The sequence below is a fragment of the Ahaetulla prasina genome, chromosome 6 (assembly GCF_028640845.1).
Source record: "Ahaetulla prasina isolate Xishuangbanna chromosome 6, ASM2864084v1, whole genome shotgun sequence".
In the NCBI taxonomy this organism is placed as follows: Eukaryota; Metazoa; Chordata; class Lepidosauria; order Squamata; family Colubridae; genus Ahaetulla; species Ahaetulla prasina.
In genome coordinates this window covers 115,151,229-115,172,083 of record NC_080544.1, presented here as the reverse complement: position 1 = coordinate 115,172,083, position 20,855 = coordinate 115,151,229, and the positions used below count along the sequence as shown (strand labels likewise).

The window sequence follows — 20,855 nt, the reverse complement described above, 5'->3', positions numbered from 1 at the left end:
TGAAGGAATTGAAAATGAAAGACAGATGACTGATGATGAAGGTGATGGAAGTTATGAAGAGGCCTTAGACCAAACACGCGTGCCCTCTATTTCAAAAGAAAAGAGAATACAATAGATTAGAAAAAACAAATTTATTTATTTATTTATTTGTTCTTACTTTTATACCGCCCTATCTCCCTAGGGACTCAGGGCGGTTTACAGCCACATAAAAACATAAATATATACAGAATAAAACATTAATTTAAAAAACTTATTCAATAGGCTGAATATTTAAAATAGAAATATAAGTAATAAAACCCCATTAAAACCAAATTTTAAATTTTAAAATTCTAAAAATTCTAGTCCAGTTCTGCGCAAATAAATAGATGTGTCTTAAGCTCGCAGCGGAAGGTTCAAAGGTCAGGAAGTTGGCGAAGTCCTGGGGGAAGCTCGTTCCAGAGGGTGGGAGCCCCCACAGAAAAGGCCCTTCCCCTGGGTGTCGCCAGTCGGCACTGCCTGGCCGACGGCACCCTGAGGAGTCCCTCTCTGTGAGAGCGCACGGGTCGGTGAGAGGCAATCGGTGGCAGCAGACGGTCCCGTAAGTAGCCCGGCCCTATGCCATGGAGCGCTTTGAAGATAATTACCAAAACCTTGAAGCGCACCCGGAAGGCACAGGCAGCCAGTGCAGTCTGCGCAGGAGAGGTGTTATGTGGGAGCCACGAGGGGCTCCCTCTATCACCCGCGCAGCCGCATTCTGAACTACCTGGAGTCTCCGGGTGCTCCTCAAGGGGAGCCCCATGTAGAGAGCATTGCAGTAATCCAGACGAGATGTCACGAGAGCGTGAGTGACCGTGCATAGGGCATCCCGGTCTAGAAAGGGGCGCAACTGGCGAACCAGGCGAACCTGGTAAAATGCTCTCCTGGAGACAGCCGTCAAATGGTCTTCAAAAGACAGCCGTCCATCCAGGAGAATGCCCAAGTTGCGCTCCCTCTCCATTGGGGCCAATGACTCACCCCCAACAGTCAGCCGCGGCTGCAGCTGACTGTACCAGGATGCCGGCATCCACAGCCACTCCGTCTTGGAAGGATTGAGCTTGAGCCTGTTTCTCCCCATCCAGACCCGTACGGCTTCCAGGCACTGGGACAGCACTTCGATAGCTTCGTTGGGGTGGCCCGGTGTGGAAAAGTACAGCTGAGTATCGTCAGCGTACAGCTGGTACCTCACACCGAAGCCACTAATGATCTCACCCAGTGGCTTCATATAGATGTTGAACAAGAGGGGCGAGAGAATCGACCCCTGAGGCACCCCACAAGTGAGGCGTCTCGGAGCCGATCTCTGCCCCCCGTCAACACCGTCTGCAACCGATCAGAGAGATAGGAGGAGAACCATCGATAAACGGTGCCTCCCATCCCCAATCCCTCCAACCGGCGCAGCAGGATACCATTGTCGATGGTATCAAAAGCCGCTGAGAGGTCTAATAGGACCAAGGCAGAGGTGTCGTGTCCCACTCCTCCGCTGACGGCCAGGTCAGGGAAATCCGAATCAGGCTTGCCTCTGCAGCTCTGCCCAAAGTCCTAGCAAAGTCCTCAGAGCAGGCAGGAGACCAGAAAGTGACTTCAGCAAGATAACTTCGACTTTGCCTGACTCAGAGACTGCCAGAAAGCAGATCCTTTATATAGGCCATGGGGTGTGGCTCCATGACTCAGCACTCATTAAGGCCTGCCCCTCCCTTCCTTCTGTTGCCTCCGCCTATCCAGTCTTCTGATGCGAGGGTCACTCCAATCAGCAGCTGTTGGAAATAAACTTTCCTCAGGCTCACATGCTGTGGAGGAGGGAGGGTCTAGCTGCTCCGTTTGCCTGGGCATGGAGCCAGGGCTGGGGCAGGGGTGCTCCCTCCTCTGCAGCCTGCTTGGGCATGGAGCCAGGGCTGGGGCCGGGAGATGCCCCCCCCTCAGCCTGTCTGGGCATGGAGCCAGGGCTGGGGCCGGGAGGACATTCTTCAGCGTTCGGAAGCAGATAAGCAGACCCCGGCTGTGGTGAGAGCGGGCAAGACACAACAAGAGGAATAACCCCTATCCCTGGCCCTGCAGAGATCATCCACCAACGCGACCAAAGCCGTCTCAGTGCTGTATCCGGGCCGAAAGCCGGACTGGAATGAGTCTAGATAGACGGTTTCCTCCAGGTACTGGGGTAGTTGACGTGCCACCACACTCTCTACAACCTTCGCCGTAAAGCGAAGGTTGGAGACCGGACAATAATTACCTAAAACAGCTGGGTCCAGGGAAGGCTTCTTGAGGAGGGGTCTCACCACCGCCTCTTTCAAGGCGGCCAGAAAGACCCCCTCCAACAAAGAAGCATTCGTAATCCCCTGGAGCCAGCCTCGTGTCACCTCCTGTGTGGCCAGCACCAACCAGGAGGGACACGGGTCCAGTAAACATGTGGTGGCGTTCAGCCTACTCAGCAACCTGTCCATATCCTCGGGAGCCACAGGATCAAACTCATCCCAAACAGTCTCAACAAGACAGCTCTCTGACATCTCACCTGGATCTACCCAATTTTGGTCCAGACCATCCCGAAGCTGAACGATTTTGTCGTATAGATAACCACTAAACTCCTCGGCACTTCCCTGCAACGGGTCATCCCACTCCCCCTGTTGAAGGAGAGAGCGAGTCACCCGAAACAGGGCGGCTGGGCGGTTATCTGCCGACGCAATGAGGAAGGAGACGTAGGAACGTCTCGCTTCCCTCAGTGCCACTAGGTAGGTCCTAGTATAGGACCTAACTAGTGTCCGATCAGCCTCCGAACGACTGGACCTCCAGGAACTCTCTAGGCGTGTTCTCTGGCGTTTCATCTCCCTCAGCCCCTCGGAGAACCAGGGAGCTGGTTGAGATCTACGCCGGGTCAGAGGCTGCAAAGGCACGACACGGTCTAAGGCCCCCGCCACGGCCCGTTCCCAGGCCGCGACAAGTTCCACGGCCGTGCCGTGAGCCAGGTCCTCAGGAAATGGCCCAAGCTCCGTCTGGAACCTCTCCGGGTCCATCAGGCGCCTGGGATGGAACCAACGTATTGGTTCCGTCTCCCTGTGGTGTTGAGTGGCGGTCAGAAAGTCCAGGCGAAGGAGAAAGTGATCTGACCATGACAAAGGTTCAGTGACTAAATCCCTCAAGTCCAGATCCTTCAACCACTGACCAGAGATGAAAATCAAATCCAGTGTGCCTCCCCCAATGTGAGTGGGGCCATCAACTACTTGAGTCAGGTCCAAGGCCGTCATGGAAGCCGTGAACTCCCGAGCAACTGTCGATGACATGCCGGTCGATGGCAAGTTAAAGTCCCCCATGACTATAAGTCTGGGGGTCTCCACTGCCACTCCAGCAAGCACCTCCAGGAGCTCGGGCAGGGCTGCTGTCACGCTGCAAGGAGCCATGTACGTGACAAACAAGCCCATCTGACATCTATGCCACTATGCAGAGCATAAGATACAGTGTTGGTCTACATGCCACAGCAGCCATTACCACAGTCACCTTCATGGATGCTGGCTTGATCACCGAAAAAGACAAGAGACTTGTAGTTGACCACATAAAGTCAAGAGAGACCAGGAAAATATTATGAAGTCCCTAGGTCAATCAAGAATTTGATGAGCTCTGTAAGAAGGGCGAAATAGAATGCATCTTCATCGAAGTACCCTGGGATTGAAGGCCCGCATCATGGGTTCTTTTAGCTGAAGCAAGTCAAACTGCAAAAGCAGGCAGTAGTAGATGCTGTTTTGCCAACCATTCAACGCTCAGCATGGTACGCTTTCAGTGAAATGATAATCCAGACACTGTGTTCAGGTGACATTCAACAAAGGAGAGCTGGTGTGCAAAAAATCATTGACTTGAGGGGCGCAGATGATGACACGCTGGGAGACTTTTCTCTATGTGCAAGAAAAACATCTTTAATCAATGCCAGAGAATCCACTCTGCTGGAGCTGACTGAAGGTGATCTGAAGGTGAATATGAGCCACCTTTGACATGCAAACCCTAACCTTTGACATGCAACTGACTACAGCGGAAATATAGAAGTTCACTGTCAAACCAACACAAGTACCACAGTGGCCCTGTCATGCCCAATAGCAATAGCCCTTAAGACCTATATAATCCTAACCTTTTACAGCCCTCTCTAAGCAGTTTAGAGTCAGCATATTGCCCCCAACAATCTGGGTCCTCATTTTATCAACCTCGGAAGGATGGAAGGCTGAGTCAACCTTGAGCCTGGTGAGATTTGATTTGCCAAATTGCAGGCAGCCAGCAGTCAGCAGAAATAGACTGCAGTACTGCACTCCAACCACTGCGCCACAGAGGCTCATCAATCAATAGAGAGATGTGTGAAACAGGTCACAGAGGCAGCAAGCAGAGTGTAGACACATGAGAAACGTGAGGGTTATATCAGAGGCTATGAAGCAAGTCGGCGGCTAATGTCAAAGAAGGTATCAAAACAAGATGCCTATGGAGATTCTCAGTCATCCAGGTCATGGTTGTCCCAAAGGTGCTTTTTCAAGAGGCAACTGGAAGACCAACTGTCACTTGAAAAAGCACCTTTGGGACAATCAAAACAAAAACTTGATAAAACTTGCTTAAATATTTTTGTAACTCAGATAATTGCTTTCTGATGTTAGTTTAGGATTGCATGGATTATTTTTTCATGCAAAGAAGAACTTTAATTTTTGTAGCACAAGGTGTAATTTTGAGAAGAGAAAGTTGACAGTATTTGGGTTACAAGAGACTTTTGTGGGGTATATGTTCAGACGTGGATTTACCGTACCAAGCTAAATGTAGTGCAATGGCAAAAATAACTGCAGTTTTTTTTTAATTGAAAGTTTTACAAAAAAAATTTTCCCCCTTTCCCCCCTCCCTTCACAAACCCCCCTCCTCCCCTCGACTTCCCGGAACAAACACAAGGTATAGTAAAAATAAAACAAACATATACTAAAAATTCTTCCTTCCTAACTAAATTATAATCCTACAATTCTCATCAATTCCTAACCTCCCCAAAACAATCAAAAATAATACATCCTAATCATTCAAAGGCAGTCTGATAACTCTTAGTCTGATATCTGTTTTGAATATAGTCAATCCATTTTTTCCATTCACTTAAATATCTTTCTTATGTATTGTCTTTCAAAAAGGCTGAGATTTTTGCCATCTCAGCCAAATTGGCAACTTTCAATATCCATTCTCCTATTGTAGGTACTTCTTTTTTCTTCCAATACTGTCCTATTAGTAATCTTGCTGCTGTTATTAAATTTAAAATCAACTTAGTCTCAATTACTGTACAATCCGTGATAATTCCCAGCAAAAAAACTTGCGGCAGGAACTTTATCTTCTTTTTCAAAACATTTTGTAGAATCCACCAAATTCTTATCCAAAAAGCCTTAATATTTTTGCAAGTCCACCAAATATGAAAATATGTAGCGTCGTCACAGTTACATCTCCAACGTTTTGCTTGCATATCTGGATACATACATGATAATTTCTTAGGATCTAAATGCCATCTGTAAAACATTTTATAAAAATTTTCCCTTAAATTCTGTGCCTGTGTAAATTTGACATTTCTAACCCAATTTTTTTCCCAAGTTTCCAATAATATTGGCTCCTGAAAATTTTGTGCCCACTTTATCATACAGTCCTTTACCAAATCCCTTTCAGAGTCTATTTCAAGTAACACATTATACAATCTCTTTATATGCTCCTGAGATCGATTTCTAATTTGCTTTACCAAATTTTCTTCATTCTGGACTATACCAATTTTCTGATCTTCCTTCCATCTAGCACGTAATTGCCCATAATGGAACCAAGTATAATTTTTCCCTTCTTCTTTTAATACGTGCAAAGATTTTAATTGCAAACTATCACTTTCAGTATACAAAAAGATCTTTATATGTAGTCATTTCCTGAGTCTGTTCTAAATTTATGTTTTCTATTGTATGTCTAGGACTTGCCCACATGGGAACCTTATAATTTAATTTATAAAAATATTTCTTCCAGACATGCAAGAGAGCAATTCTTAACACATGGTTTTTAAAAGCCTTATCCACTTTTTTATCATAAATTAAATATGCATGCCATCCATATAATAAATCATAACCTTCTATGTTCAAAATTCTCTCCTCCGTTAGATTAAACCAATCATCACAGAGAGAACAGCTGCTTCATAATATAATCTAAAATTAGGCATTTTTAAGTCTTCCCTTTCCCGTGAATCTTGAATTATTTTCATTTTAACCCTGGCCTTTTTACCTTCCCATATAAATTTGTTAATTCCAGTCTGCCATTCCTCCAAATTTTTGTCTTTCTTAATTATTGGTATCATCTGAAAGAGGAATAGAAATCTAGGTAAAACGTTCATTTTAATAGCAGCTATTATCCCCAACAACGATAACTGCAATTTTTTCCAAACCATCAAGTCCTTCTGAACTTTTTGCCATAAGACCTCATAATTATTCTTATACAATTTCACATTTGATGGTGTAATATAAACCCCTAAATATTTAACCTTTTTTACAATTTCAAATCCTGTTATTTCCTCTAATTTTTATTTCTGTTGTTTGGTCATATTTTTTATTATCACTTTTGTTTTATTCTGGTTTACCTTAAACCCTGAAACCTTTCCATATCGATCAATTATGTCCAACAGAGATACACTATTTATAGGATTTGTTAGAGTAATCACCAAATCATCTGCAAAGGCTCTCACTTTATATTCATGTTGTCTAACTTTAATTCCCTCTGTCTCCTTTGATTCTTGTATTTTATCCAATAGTGGCTCCAGAGTTAAAATGAACAGTAATGGTAATAAAGGACATCCCTGTCTTGTTCCTTTCGCAATCTTAAAAGCTTCTGTTAAGTTACCATTAATTATTATCTGGACTGTTTGCTCTCCATAAATTGCTCTAATTATTCTTACAAAACCATCTCGAAATTGCATTTTTTCTATTAGTCTAAATAAAAGTCCCAATGCAATCAATCAAAAGCTTTCTCTGCATCCCAAAAAATAAATGCTGCTGATATAAAATTTTTCTTTTCTAAATATTCCAATAAGTTAACAATCTGCCTAACATTATTCCTCATCTGTCTCCCTTTTATAAACCCAGATTGATCAGTATGAATTCTACGTTGTAAAACTAACATTAATCTGTTTGCTATTATTTTAACAAAAATCTTATAATCATTATTTAAAAGTGAAATTGGCCTATAATTCGCAGGTTTAGAACAATCCTGTTCCTCTTTTGGTATCAATGAAATAAAAGAAGTTCTCCATGAAGGGGGAATTCCCCCTCCTAATTATATTTGATTAAATAATTCCTTAAATGGACCTAACATCTCATCCTGTAAGTTCCTATAGTAACTTACTGTAAGCCCATTTGTACCAGGAGTTTTCCCCATTTTTAATTGTTTAATTACCAAAATAATTTCTTCAGAAGTTATAGGCTGATTTAATTCTTCCCTTTCTTCTAAGGTTAAACTTTTAACCTTGTAATCTTTCAAATAATTATCAATATCCATATTCAATATTTTATCTTTAGCATATAAATTTGTGTAATATTCTAAGAAGGCTTTCTTAATTATATCCTGTTGATATCTCTCTTTACCTTTATATTCTATTTTTTCTATAATATGTTGTTTCTGTTTTTTCCTTAGAATGTATGCTAACCACCTACCAGATCTATTTGCATTACAAAAGGTATTATATTTGGCATATTGTATATTTGTTGCCACTTGGTCAGCAATTATCATATTAAATTGACTCTGTAATATCTTTATTGCATCCTTAATCTTTTGGTCCTGTGGGTTATGTATTAGTAATTGCTGTTTCTTATAAATCTCCTCTTCTAAGTACCTACGCTGTCTTTGTTGCTTATTTCTCTGTCTATTGTTAATATATATTAACACACCTCTCATAAAGGCCTTACTGGCATCCCAAACCATTTCTATCGATGTTTCCTTATTCAAATTATAATCAAAAAATTCTTTCATCTGCTTTTTACATTGATTTACATTATCCTGATATCTAAACAGATTTTCATTTAATCTCCATGTTCTTCTGCCTTCTTTTCCATATTGCAATTCCATCCAAACAGGACTATGATCAGACAAACATCTTGGAAATATTTTAATTTTCTTCACCCTAGAAAGCAAATCATTAGAAGTTAAAATAAAATCAATACGTGAGAAGGATTGATGCCTATCAGAGAAAAAAGTATAATCTCTTTCCTCCAAATTCCGCAGTCTCCATACATCTCTCAACTCAAAATCTTCTGTCATCTCAAAAAAAGATTTAGGCAGCTTTGCATGTGCAGGTATCTTCTTAGAAGAAATTTCTTGTCCTTTCGTGTATCTATTACTCCATTCCAATCTCCTAATATAATACATGATTTATAATCCCATAGAATCAACTTGTCATACAACATTCTGTAAAAATTTTCTTGTTGCTGATTGGGTGCATAAATACCAAGCAGAAGAGTCTTTTTTGTTTCTAATATAAGTTCGATGGCAATATATCTTCCATAAATATCTGCCTCTATTAACTTGGTGGTATATCTTTTCTCAAATATACGACTATACCATGTTTTTTGTCCAAAACTGAGGCAACAAAGTGTTTACCTAACTTTGAATTTATTAAGTATTTTTGATCTGATAATTTAATATGTGTTTCTTGTAAGCAAATAACATCATTTCTAAATTGTTTCAAATAATGAAATATTTTTCTTCTCTTCTGAGCTGAATTCAAACCATTAACATGCCAAGTCAAAATTTTATTTGCCATTACTGGCTGAAGCCTTTGAGCGATCAACTGAAGATCGTCCTCCCGTATCTTTGGCTTTGCTCCTCCCACCGCTTCTGTAGCAGAATCCTGAGCTTTACTTTGAGTTTGTTGCTCCTTTTCTTTACGCTTGAGGGCTCCCCTCGTCACTCTTTGTTCTTGTGGTTGGTCCTCAGATGGTAACATCACTGGGATCACCTCAGCTTCCACACCAATTTGAGTCTCTTGAATTCTTTTTTCTATTACTTCTATTTCAACTTTCAGCACAGTAGAAAGAAAATCTGGCCTTAAGCACAGTATCAATACGATATCTTCTTCCTTGATAATATACTTTCAAACCAACTGGAACTTCCCACCTATATTGAATCTGATACTTCTTAAGTTCTTGAGTAAAAAATATAAAGTCTTTCCTATCCCTTAACATCTTGGGAGGAATCAAAACCCCAATTGTATTGGGGTTTTATTATAGTTTTAAATTCCTTCAGCCTCTAATTTAATTAGTTTTAAAATGTTTTTTAACTTTTCTGATTTGTGCTTTTTACCCTGGCTGTAAACTGCCCTGAGTCCTTCGGGAGAAGGGCGGTATATAAATTAAATAAATAAATAAATAAATAAAAAATACCCTGGCTGTAAACCGCCCTGAATCCTTCGGGAGAAGGGCGGTATATAAATTAAATAAATAAATAAATAAATAAATAAATAAATAAATAAATAAATAAATAAATAAAATAAATAAAATAAAATAAAATAAAATAAAATAAAATAAAATAAAATAAAATAAAATAAATAAATAAATAAATCTCTTTCAAAACCTTTAGCTCCTGTTCTCCTATTTTCAGGTTTTTCTGATATGCAACTTGTAAAATCTGATGTCTCACTGTCCGTTTCAAAAAATAAACCACAATATCTCTAGGAAGTTTCTTCTGCCTGGCAATCCGAGAATTAACTCTGTAAATTTTATCAATTTGATAAGCAACCTCTTGTGGATCAAGTTCAATAAATTCAGCCAGGGCTTCTGATAAATTTTTTTTTAGATCTTCGCCTTTTTCTTCTTTTAACCCCCTAATTCTCAGAGCTCCTTCCATCATTCTATACTGCATCACCACCATTTGATCTTCATTTTTGTCCAGTTTTATTTGCATTCCTCCCATTCGATTATCTAATTGCTGGTTTGACTGAACAATTTCTTGCACCTTCTCCTCCACCCCCTCCAGTCTTTTTGCCAAACCTTGAAAAGCAATCAAAATATCTTCTCTTATCTTTTTATTATCTTCTTTTATTTCTTTTATGTTTTTCATCATCTCCTTAAACTTCTCTTCAAACACTTTTCCTTGTTCTTTAATCAAATCCTCCAAAGCTACTTCAGAACCCCTTCTACCAGCAGTCTTAGGTGGTTTAGTAGCCATTTCAATTTTTAAGGGTCAGAGAATTTAAGTTTAAAAATTTCTCTATTCTCCTTTAAGTATAGGAGAGCTCAATTCGCTACAATCCACAAGTAACGTTTCCTAGCTTCTTAGTTACGCAGCCTGCTCATTTTTACTTTATTTTCACTTCCACTCAGATGCCATTTTAAACAGTCAGTTAAAGCAAGGAAAAAAATTTCTCATTTTAAAAGGTAGAAGTCAGGAAATCAAAAATACTTGCAATCCAATAATTGTTCACTCGTGCTTGTTCCGTCTGCATGTAGAAATCCACAAAAAGAAATTGATTGAGCAGAGATGGACACCTTCCTCTTTTCCTGCTTTTGCAAGAGCGCACTGAAGATCGGAGCTTAGCAGGATTCAATGGGATTCAACCCTTCGGGGCTCTGCATAACAAAACAAGGCCCCTGGGGAGATCTACCACTCCCCCGCTGCTCTCTTCTCTCCCTTTCTCCCAGAGAGGGAAATTGAAGCCGGGAACAGCTGTTCTTCACTGTTTTCACCGGCTTTTACGATATCCAGTGCGGAGCGCCTTAATTAGGCACCCAGCGAGAAAGGTGGCGCCAACCGGAAGCGAAAGAGAAAGTTGATAGTATTTGGGTTACAAGAGACTTCTGTGGGGTATATGTTCAGACATGGATTTACCGTACCAAGCTAAACGTTGTGCAATGGCAAAAATAACTGCAGTTTTAAATTCTTGGTGTAAAAACACGTATTTTTAGAACTCATCACTGAAAAAAAAAAAATTTTCACCCCATTAAATGACATGCCCTAAAATTTGGCTTATGCAAGCACTGTCAGGACTCCTGCTCCACCTTGGCCTAATCCATGGGAAGCTGTCTGAGCTGTCTCCCTTTCTTGCAAGGCTGCCTCAGCCAATATTGCGCCAGCAAAGGGGCCATCTGTCAAGTGCTTCGCAGAAAGGGAACCTGGAGGGCCCGTCTCTGCCCTGCCTGATGGGACTTGTGTTCACATAAGGCTGAGTTGAGGCACCTTTCTGGCATATGTGCAAGAAAAGCCACGGAACTGTCTACCTGCCTACTGCCCCAATCTCCACCTGTCCAGGAAGGCCGAGCCCTGGTGACAAACAAGGTGAGCCTTCTGCCCACTGATCTCTGCCTAAAAGCAACCCACATGTATTTTAGATGGTTTACAGCCTTTATCGGGTGTAAAGCACCGGGCTGTGCTTAGAAAAAACAACAAAATATATACTATATCATCAACTCAACCAAACATTTCGAGCACTATTTTAGAAGCAATTGTTTTAATGTGGACCATGAAAAACAGCATGGAAAGCACTCAGGCTCAGGCAAGGACTGAGCTTAGGAAGCCTCTGGGAGGCTAAGAGGGAGGGAAGGTGGCGGGCCAGGAGGGTTGGACTGGATCTAGACAGAGTAGAAGTAGCCTCCAAGCGCTGAAGGTCCCAGAACTCCATGGCAGCACGAATGCAAACCAGGTAACCAGGAAGCTGCCCCAAACAGATTCTGACCACCTGGTCCCGAGTCCCACATTCTTCAACCACAGCTCAATTCAGAGGACACCAGCTGGGGTCACCCAACATGCAAGGCCAGACAAAAGGGGGGATTGGACAGTTGGTGATCCAGAGGGATCTGGGAATCCACCAGTTAATGCTACCCAGGAAGCAGAGAGGGCTAGTCAGCTCCAGTCCGTCTTTAAATCTTTTCCCTAATGCCTTCCATTGCCCCCCAAATTAGAAGTCAAAATACAGGTAGTCCTCAACTTACAACTATTCATTTAGCAACTCAAAGTTACAAAGGCACTGAAAAAAGTTACTAACAACCGTCCCTTGCATTATAACGGTTGACTCCACAGTCTCATTCATGCACTTGGCAACTGGCACGTATTTACCACAGTTGCCGCATCCTGGCTTCTGGCAAGCAAAGTCAATGGGGGAAGTCAGATTTATTAACAGCCATGTGATTCACTTAACAGCTGCAGTGATTCACTTAACAACCATGGCAACAGCCTCCTTCTTCAACTACAGAAATTCTGGTCTCAATTGTGGTTGCAAGTCAAGGACTACCTATACAGTAGATTCTTGGGGTGAACAAGACCACACACAAACAAAAACCCCTCCCTTCAGTGTTTTCCCCACCTCTGCATGGCTCCTCTTTTTGCGCAGCACAGAAACACAGCAACATCCAGGCCGAGGAGCCCAGTCTGCATGCACCCACAGAAACGAAGCACCCATCATCAGTTAGTATGCAAATAGCATTAAATGAATAAAAACCTGTGAGATGGAAGTTGGGATGAATGAAGCCTCGGCAGGAACTGGCAGAGCAGAGACAACAGGAGGAGGAGAAGGAGAAGGAAGAGCAGCTTCTGGCGTCTAAAAGCAGCAATGAAAAGGAGTCAAGGGTGGGACCCAAAGCACATGCCCCAAATGCCAACTCCGGGGGGGGGGGGGGCTCCTTCCAGACCCCTCTTTTATCCAAAAGTGGCCCGACTCCTCTTGCCCATGAAGCAGACAAGGAGAGCCTTACTGAGCCAAAATGGAACTTTGATTGCCCCTCTTGGAAAAGACACAGCACGCAGAGCACCCCAGCTCAGACAAAAATTGTTCCTTCTAGTTTTTGCTCCAGAAAATCACAGCAACCCCCTTGAGTGACAGTTGGAATGACCCCCACCTCCTGCTCCAGGCAGGATGGGTCAATGTCTAGAGGGGAGGACGGGGGGGAAATGACACATAATGGAGTCCTACTATCCAAGAGGTAATCTTGTTGGCAGTTTCTAGCAAAAAGAAATTCTTCCTAGTGTGTGACTTGCAATTTCACCCGTCCTTAGGCCTAACCCTCAGGGCAACAGAACCTCCCTGCTCTCGACATAAAGGAAGCCCCAGCTTTTGGGTCTCTGAAGACCGCATTCACCCCCACCCCCACCCCCACCCCCAAGTCTGCTCTTCTGCAAGATAGACTTTCCCAGGGCCTTGAGCTATTCCTCCCAGCGCTTGGTCCAGAGCCTTCACCCGGCCTTCTTGGAAGCTACACCATTGTGTTGGTGTCCAGGTACCAGGACCAGCCTTCCAGACAAAATCTGACCAGGACAGACCAGGAGAGTGAGGAGAGTGGATTCTGTGCTCTTGTGAATGGATTCCAGCCGAGCCCTGGCTCTGTTAGCAGGTGCATCTTCACATACTGCTGACTCATTTGTGGACATAACCACCCCGCCATCGCCTCTGCCGGTCTGCCAAGCCGGAAAGTTGGGGGACCGCTGATCTATGCCATTAATAAAAATGCAGAACAGGCAATATGGGTCCCAGGACAGACTCCTGTGGAACATAGGAGCACTTCTTCATCCATTTAAGCATCCCAAAGGCGAATGCCCCCATCAGGACTGCCACTGCAGCCTCCGTGACCGGCAGGATAAGGGAGCGAACCTGTTTCCATAGAATTGAATAGTGCTATTTTATTTCCTGAAGAAATGAAGCACAGCCAGGTAATCAGCTTGGTCACTGTTCATTAAGAAGAACTTTATTATTTAAAGAATAATAAATTCCTCCTGCCACAATCTGCAACTTGGTACTATAAAGAAAATTACAGAAGTGTTAAATCAGGTTCACCAGGCATCCTTAACAGGAGAAGTGCATCACCTTGTTGTGGCTTCAAATGGAAGAACAAGAATTCGCCAGTTCTAGCCTGGTGCCCCACAGGCCTCCCAGAGAAGCAAGTGGGTACTAGGCGTACAATGGAAATTAGATCCCAGCTCAGCAGCCTTAAAACCATGGCAGGTTCCAGTGCAGGATGTCTTGCAATCATATAGCTCCTTAACTTTTGTTAAGGATTTTTTATGTTTTATTCTTCTGTTTGCACATAAGCAATACAGGTAATCCTCAAGTTACAATAGTTCACTTAGTGACCGTTTGAAGTTGTGACATAGCACCCCAAGTACTTATGTCAGTACCAAGGTTACGAATGTTGCAGTACCACGGTGGTCGTTCACCCTTTTGAATGACCGAAGAGGCACTGCAACATCTGCTTTGCCAATTTCTCCCCGCCGCCGGCGGGCAAGGTCTCCACTGGCACTCACCCTGTGGAGATTCACTTACCTTGCGAAGATAGTAAGATCTGTCTCCTCTCTGCTGCAGTTTCTTTGCCTGCTTCATCGCTTCAGGCCTTTGGTGCATTTACAGAGAGCAGAGGTACCACGAGATTACGCAAGATCAGTAGTGTGAGATCTCGCACTACTTTAGGCCTCTGTTCTCTGCAAATTGAGGCCTGGATAAGATGTGCGGCAAAAGGCTTTGCAAATGGAGGGAAGGCTTCAGTGCTTCAGGCCTTCCCTCTGTTTGCCGTTTCCCTGCAGAAGCCTGCACAGAGATTGTGTCCCTGCAGGCTCCAGTCATCTTTGCAAAAAGCCTTTTGTCGTGTCCCACTCCTCTGCTGACGGCCGGGTCAGGGAAATCCGAATCAGGCTTGCCTCTGCAGCTCTGCCCAAAGTCCTAGCAAAGTCCTCAGAGCAGGCAGGAGACCAGAAAGTGACTTCAGCAAGATAACTTCGACTTTGCCTGACTCAGAGACTGCCAGAAAGCAGATCCTTTATATAGGCCATGGGGTGTGGCTCCATGACTCAGCACTCATTAAGGCCTGCCCCTCCCTTCCTTCTGTTGCCTCCGCCTATCCAGTCTTCTGATGCGAGGGTCACTCCAATCAGCAGCTGTTGGAAATAAACTTTCCTCAGGCTCACATGCTGTGGAGGAGGGAGGTCTAGCTGCTCCGTTTGCCTGGGCATGGAGCCAGGGCTGGGGCCGGGGGGTGCTCCCTCCTCTGCAGCCTGCTTGGGCATGGAGCCAGGGCTGGGGCCGGGAGATGCCCCCTCCTCAGCTTGTCTGGGCATGGAGCCAGGGCTGGGGCCGGGAGGACATTCTTCAGCGTTCGGAAGCAGATAAGCAGACCCCGGCTGCGGTGAGAGCGGGCAAGACACAACACCTTTGCCAGCAAGAACAGAGCCCGTGAGGGGCCAGTGTGTCCCTCCCAGATTCTGTTCTTGTTGGCATAGGCTTTGCTGAAGTGTCTGCAAACAGATTTCACTGCCCCAAAGCCTCCTTTTGGTGTTGTGTGTGCCAAGACTGGAAGCTTCTGGAGGTTCGCTAGATCTTCACAAGGTAAGTGACTCGGTGCAGCAGAATTGGGAAGGGGGGAGGGAAGCAATTGTGGGAAGCATGAGGTATCTCAGTGGATCAGAGGAGGCCTTGGGTGGTCTTAAGCAGGTGGACTTTTTAATCACTAGGGCCCCCCCCATGGTCTTCCCCACCCTAAAACACTTCATGTGTACTTAACGATCTGCGCATTCGATTAGCGAATACATGGGCGAAAGCAGAGAATCTTCCCGTTCATTTTACGTGATTTGCTCCAACAAATTGTCCAGTTATGAACATAATTGGCAGGCTCCATTACGTTCATAACTCAAGCACTACCTGCACTGGCATCATGAATACATACTGTTGCATTTGCAGGTTATTCAAATGTACAAACATGTCCTCAAAATATTTTTCACCCAGCCAACCACCACCCCAGGGTTGCCCGCTGCTCATGCCAATTGGCAGAGCCAGGCTTTCCAAATCCTGCATAAGGCCGGGAGGAGGGAAGTTATTCCAGAGGGCGAGAAAGGCAATAGCAGTGAAGTCCTCTCCCTGGATCCGTCAGTCAAAATTCCTTAATCTACAAGGTCTGTAACATCTTTTTTCTACCCAACTGGGATAATGTGAGAGAGGGATGAGAAGGTTCCTCTGGTCCCCTTGCTACCTGATGGGCTCAGGAAATGTGACTTCTCCGTCACAGCAGAACGGTCTCTCTCCCAAAATACAGATGCCGTAACTCCAACCCTGCACTCTCCGGGCAGGGCATGAAGATCTTCCCCAGGATGTTAATAAGCTCTTGCCTAGCTCTGGGCTCTTATGTATGAGAGTCCTCGATGCCTTCTTTGCCTGCAGAGCTTTCAATACCAACAAGATAAGGGAGAGCAGTGATGGAGTGCCCCCCCAAACTCACAGCTGCACGGGCAGCATTTGCCCCTGGCCAAAATAGCCTTTGTGGCTGCCCTGTTGCTAGTGCACCAACTGTAGCCCTGCCAGGATCTCACAACCGCAACTGATCCCCTCAGGTTCACCTGGCCCGAGGAGATGCCTCCATGCTCATCCCCTAGAAGACATTGTAAACCACAACCGGCATGGATTGTCGTTCCCCTTTGCTCAGCTAGCATTAGTCGCAAAGAACATTCGTTGTTGAACACCTGGCATTGGTGCTGAAAGGATTTTACTGCCATTCAGAGAGGTCCTTATTTCCAATTCTAGAAAGCTGCAGCTGGAATCAACCCACTCAATACATTCATTACAGAGGGAACTTTTGGTGTCGCCATCCCTGTGTGGGGCTGGTGGACCAAGACCCGAAGATCTTCTTGGCTGTGGCCCCATTGCATTGAAGATCTCCCCGGAAACCACTTAGCCTCATGTCACGTCTGGCTCTGGCCTGGTGAGGACAATGCTCTCCCAGATGGTCAAGGCTGCCTCTCACTAGGGCAGGAGGCGCTGATGCTCTGATCTGTTATTAATACAGCAGAGCCCCAGTTTGAATTGGCTACTAAACCTTGATTTACCATGGGAGATTTATAGGTTGTTTCTTATGCCAGAAGTGATGCCAGAAATATAGTGGTACAGAAGAACAATAAATATATCCTACATGGGCCTTAGGGCCTCTGACCAGAAGGCATCACAGCCCATTGCACCCCAAGGTTTGATCAAGCTGCCCCCAATGAGGCCCAGATGAGACCAAAGAGGAACCTGGGTCCAACCAAAACCAAGCCTCCGAGCTGCCTGGCAGAAGGTTGAAATCACAGCTACTGCATGACCACGCAAGAAGCCCACAGAGAGGCCAAAAGCTGGAAGAGAAATGCCCAAACAAATGCCACTTGCGAGATTAACCGAAACACTCTGGCTGAGATCAAGCAGGGTGACCTGGGGTGGTGGGAGGCGAGTCAGGCAGCCGATGGAGAAGACTACAAGCGTTCCCCACCATCCTCTGCAAAGCAGCCATCCTCACCTGGTGAGCTGCTCTTTAGAACTGGGCTGGACAGCAGATTGTAACTAAAGATGGGAAACTGACGTTGGGAGTGAGCAACAAGCCACTTCCGTTTTCTTCAAGGAAAGCAGACGTGGGAGCAACAATTGCAGGCAAGAAGCAAGCAAAGAGAAGCCCTTTCGGCCAGTCTCTAAAGCAGCAGCTGTGTTTGGAGGGTGCCCCCCTCCCGAGTCTTTTCTGTGACCAGTTTCTATTCAGAGGGATGTCTGATCTTTATCTCTGCAGGCTTCTGAGGGGGCCTGGAGTCTGCAATCTGGCAGGACACACCCAGAAAGCCCATCCTGGCTGGCTGGCACTTCTAATCAGGCCCCTGCCTCACTCCTATGAAATATTCCAGCCCCCTTTGCCCCCCACCCCACGCAATAGAGAGCCTGGCCCCACCCCTGCCACACGCAAGCATCTCAGCCAACTAAGCCCAGAAAAGCCTCCCTGGGATCCCCACGAGTCCCTCCAGTCCTGCTCTCCAGACTCTCCAAAGCTCAACAGGTTGACATTACCTGGCTGGAGGGGCTGGGGGCAACCGCCAGGCAATCCAGGAAGGGCTGCAGACAAGCCAAGAACGCCAGGAGGGGCGGCCAGCGGAGGGGCTCCTGGTCCCCAGGCAGATCCTCCTCTGCAGAGCCCTTCCTGGCCCAGAATCTCAGCTTGGGTCCTGCCGAGCCCTGGCCGGAGCCAGGGGTGCTGCTCCGGCCAGGCCGCGAGTAGAGTAGAGAGCTGTTTCCAAAGATGTAGTTCATCCCTGCAGTGCTGTGAGGAGAGCCCAGCTGCCTCCCTGCCACCCATCCAGCAGGGAGGGAGCAGCAGCAGCAGCAGCAGAGCACAGGCAGAGTGACGGCTGCATCACTCAGCAGAGAAAGCCAGCCAGCTCATTGGTCCCGGCGGCTCCTTCCCGGGCAGCCTGCGTCCAACTCCCACGGCCTCGGCTGAGGGGCTCCTGTCCTGCCCCTCGGGGCTGCCTGGCCACTTCAGGCCCCCAATTAGGATCTCTTCCTCCTCCTCCTGCTGCAAGCACTAACCGGGAGAGCCACGGAGGGAAGGCAGCCTACCTGCAGTGCCCAGAGAGCTGCCCCTTCTCAGCCCCCCCTCCAGTCCTTAGGGAGTTACCATCCCAGGGAGGGCCTCGTGGCTGTTTCCAGCCATTCTCCATCTACCCCCTCTCCTCCCCCCCGCCCGGACCCTCCTAATCCTCTGGTGCCCCTTCTCTTTCCAGCCATCTTCCTTAGTGAATAGAGTTCTTGGACACACAAAGATCTCATCACACCAATACTGTAGCTTGAATGTGGCTTTAATCAAAGTCTCCTATACATTTTGTTATAGAAGGAATGCTCTCCTACTCCGCTGCCTGAGGGAAGAGGGGAAGAAGGGCCATTCACTGTTACAACAACCATTTCGGGATAGCAAGCAGGCAAGGCCGCTGCCTTCTCTGTGCAGATAACTGAAGTCACCAATGTGACTTTTAGAAAACAAATGGATATACAATAATATACAAATGGATGAAGACTATTTTTTTTTTATTTTTTTATTTTTTTTTTGCATTTATATCCCGCCCTTCTCCGAAGACTCAGGGCGGCTTACACTATGTCAAGCAATAGTCTTCATCCATTTGTATATTATATACAAAGTCAATTTAATTGCCCCCAACAATCTGGGTCCTCATTTTACCTACCTTATATTGCTTGACATAGTGTAAGCCGCCCTGAGTCTTCGGAGAAGGGCAGGATATAAATTTTAAAAAAAACAACAGTCTTCGGAGACTGAGTCTTCGGAGAAGGGCAGGATATAAATTTAAAAAAAAACAACAGGGAATAAAACGCTTAGAAAAAATAAAATTTATAGAATTTTATTGGCCAAGTGTGATTGGACACACAAGGAATTTGTCTTGGTGCATATGCTCTCAGTGTACATAAAAGAAAAGATACCTTCATCAAGGTACAACATTTACAACACAATTGATGATCAATATATCAATATAAATCATAAGGATTGCCAGCAACAAGTTATAGTCATACAGTCATAAGTGGAAAGAGATTGGTGATGGGAACTATGAAACGATTAATAGTAGTGCAGATTCAGTAAATAGTCTGACAGTGTTGATGGAATTATTTGTTTAGCAGAGTGATGGCCTTCGGGAAAAAACTGTTCTTGTGTCTAGTTGTTCTGGTGTGCAGTGCTCTATAGCGTCGTTTTGAGGGTAGGAGTTGAAACAGTTTATGTCCAGGATGCGAGGGATCTGCAAATATTTTCACGGCCCTCTTCTTGATTCGTGCAGTATACAGGTCCTCAATGGAAGGCAAGGTGGTAGCAATTATTTTTTCTGCAGTTCTAATTATCCTCTGAAGTCTGTGTTTTTCTTGTTGGGTTGCAGAACCGAACCAGACAGTTATAGAGGTGCAAATGACAGACTCAATAATTCCTCTGTAGAATTGGATCAGCAGCTCCTTGGGCAGTTTGAGCTTACTGAGTTGGCGCAGAAAGAACATTCTTTGTTGTCCTTTTTTAATGATGTTTTTGATGTTAGCTGTCCATTTGAGATCTTGCGATATGATAGAACCCAGAAATTTGAAGGTTTCTACTGTTGATACTGTGTTGTCAAGTATTGTGAGAGGTGGAAGTATGGAAGGGTTTTTCCTAAAGTCTACCACCATTTCTACGGTTTTGAGTGTGTTCAGTTCCAGATTGTTTTGGTTGCACCACAAGGCTAGTCGTTCAACCTCTCGCCTATATGCGGATTCGTCATTGTCTCGAATGAGACCAATCACTGTTGTGTCATCTGCGAACTTCAGTAGCTTAACAGATGGATCATTGGAGATGCAGTCATTGGTGTACAGAGAGAAGAGAAGTGGGGAGAGCACACAGCCTTGGGGGGGCCCTGTGCTAATTGTACAGGTATTTGATGTGATCTTGCTTAGCTTCACCTGCTGCTTCCTGTTTGTTAGGAAGCTTGTGATCCACTTACAAGTCTGTTCCGGTACCTGTAGCTGGTTTAGCTTAGTTAGAAGAATGTCTGGAATGATGGTATTGAATGCTGAACTAAAGTCTACAAAAAGGACCCTTGCATAGGTCTTTGGAGACTCAAGATGTTGTAGGATGTAGTGCAGAGCCATATTAACAGCATCATCTGTTGATCTATTTGCTCGGTATGCAAATTGCAAGGGGTCTAAGAGCGGATTCGTGATGGTTTTCAGGTAGGAAAGCACTAGCCTTTCAAAGGTTTTCATGACTACAGATGTTAGAGCAACTGGTCTGTAGTCATTCAGTTCCTTGATGGTGGGCTTCTTCGGCACTGGGATGATGGTAGGGCGTTTGAAGCAAGAAGGAACATAGCACATCTCTAGTGATTTATTGAAAATATGGGTGAAGATGGGGCCAATTGGTCAGCACAGACTTTTAAGCAAGAAGGAGTTATCTTGTCTGGGCCTGGAGCTTTTCCTGGCTTTTGTCTGTGAAATAGGTCCTGCACTTCCTTTTCTGTGATCACTAGGGTTGTGAACCCAATGAAATGGGGTCAGTTGTAGGAGGCTTGGCTGTTGTTGGTGTGTCTGAGATGGGGGTTATGGAGAT

At 45.0% G+C, this 20,855-nt stretch overlaps 1 protein-coding gene across 20 annotated transcripts in view; it reads right to left on the bottom strand.

Moving 5' to 3' along the window:
* Positions 1–20,855, bottom strand: part of DLG1 (discs large MAGUK scaffold protein 1) — a 92,893-nt gene that overhangs the window by 56,738 nt on the left and 15,300 nt on the right. For 11 of the 20 annotated variants that reach the window (XR_009155653.1, XR_009155654.1, XM_058187526.1 and 8 more), the window contains exon 5: positions 12,452–12,550. The exons of 8 other annotated variants lie outside the window; for them this stretch is intronic. Coding sequence is in view for 10 of the 12 variants with exons in the window: in XM_058187526.1 (XP_058043509.1) it covers positions 12,452–12,550 (99 nt within the window). In the remaining 2 variants the exon portion in view is untranslated. Of the gene's footprint in view, positions 1–12,451; positions 12,551–17,791; positions 18,066–20,855 lie in introns of those variants that run through there. One more of the 20 variants, XM_058187527.1, reaches the window with a different exon arrangement.